The 1,554-nt window shown below is 41.9% G+C and overlaps 1 protein-coding gene across 2 annotated transcripts in view; it reads right to left on the bottom strand.

Moving 5' to 3' along the window:
• Mrpl42 (mitochondrial ribosomal protein L42) overlaps positions 1–1,554 on the bottom strand; it is a 25,217-nt gene continuing 23,663 nt past the window's right edge. For both annotated transcript variants that reach the window (XM_050145825.1, XM_050145826.1), the window contains exon 6: positions 1–168. In XM_050145825.1, the coding sequence (XP_050001782.1) occupies positions 123–168 (46 nt within the window). In that variant the 3' untranslated portion in view covers positions 1–122. The remainder of the gene's footprint in view (positions 169–1,554) is intronic.

Here is a 1,554-nt window from a genome sequence, read left to right as displayed (position 1 = left end):
TATGAAGGGGTACTTTTATTATTGTCTTACATAACATCTTAATGAATACACCAGGTGCATTTTCTCAGCTGGCAAATAAGACACACAGCGAAACTTCCTTATGCCTGGGAAGTCAAGAGCCGTCACCTGTCTCTGGGAGGATTCGGTTTCTTACGACGTGTGTGATACCTGGAGAAGAAGAAAATATTAGAGATAAGTACAATCTTGTGCGTGTGTGTAAACACACAGATACTAAGCAAATGTGTTCCGAATGATCCGAAAGGACAATGATTTTAGGCTAGATTTTTTTATTTATGCATACAAACTAGTATCTGGGGTTTTCTGCTGAGTTCTTTGCTGAGAGAGGAATTGGGACAATCAATTCCACCTAATTAAAGTCTGCTTACAATTCAAAGTGCTTCACAATCCTGATGGGAAAAGATATACTAGGAGATTACATTAATTAGCAGCCAAAAGCTAATTACCAGCAATAAGATGAAATAAGTAAATAAGATTAAACATAGTTAAGATCCTAGATAACATGCTTGGTTGTAAGGCTCTGAATAGTCCCCTTGCCTTCAGTCTGTCCCTTCCATTGAATACAATCAGGATTTTCACAACTTCAGTGACTTGGTTATGAATAATGTTTATGAAGATTAAAGCATCTGGAATGCACAGGAAGGACGCAGTAATGATAGCCGGTAAGGAAGTTCAAAAGAGGCTTGAATTCAGGTCACTGGATAATGTGCAATAACAAGAGGCTGGGGAAAGAGCTCAGCCAGGAGAGCATCTCCCTGCAAGCACAAGCACTGAGTTCAAGTCCCAGCACCCATGTAAAAAGGACCAACCACGAGGGCACATGCTTGTAATCCCAGCAGTCGGCGGTGGAGACAGGTAAGACCCTGGGGCTTGCTGACCAGCCTAGCCTAGCTGGGGAGCAAGCTGTCCAATAACCTCCGCACACCTGCGTACATCCCTCCACATAAATAAACTAAAGTAGATACATAGACAAACAGTAGAGCTGGTGAGATGGTACAGGCAGTAAAAGCACTTGCTGTTTAAGTCTAATGACCTGAGTTTCAATCCCTGGAACCACGGCAGAAGACTGATCCTGACAGCTGTCCTCTGCCATCCACTTTATCAGCACGGCACGCACACATCCACACACTTGTACACACACACACAACACTAATAATAAAATAAAGCGGTTAAGAGTACTGGCTGCTCTTCCAGAGTTCCTGAGTTCAATTCCCAGCAACTACATGGAGGTTACATGGAGGTTCACAATCATCTATAATGAGATCTGATGCCCTCTTCTGGTGTGTAGGCATACATGCAGACAGAACACTGCATACACAATAAATAAATATTAAAATAAAAGAAAAACTTCTTAAGTAAAATGAAAATAAAAGACAAACAACTTGCTTATTCAAACACAATAAAAATTACTTATGACACTCTTATATTAAAATAAACGTAGACTGTGTTGGCCAAAGCCTCTAACTCTTTTCTTGGAAAAGAGACACAGACAGAGACGGAGCTGGGAGGCGCCCGCGCCGGCAGACGGAGCTGGGA

This window comes from Alexandromys fortis, unplaced genomic scaffold (genome assembly GCF_014885135.2).
Source record: "Alexandromys fortis isolate MF-2015 unplaced genomic scaffold, M_Fortis_MF-2015_v1.1 scaffold_50, whole genome shotgun sequence".
NCBI lineage: Eukaryota > Metazoa > Chordata > Mammalia > Rodentia > Cricetidae > Alexandromys > Alexandromys fortis.
Note: the sequence above shows the minus strand (reverse complement) of the source record. Positions and strands in the feature narration are given on the sequence as shown.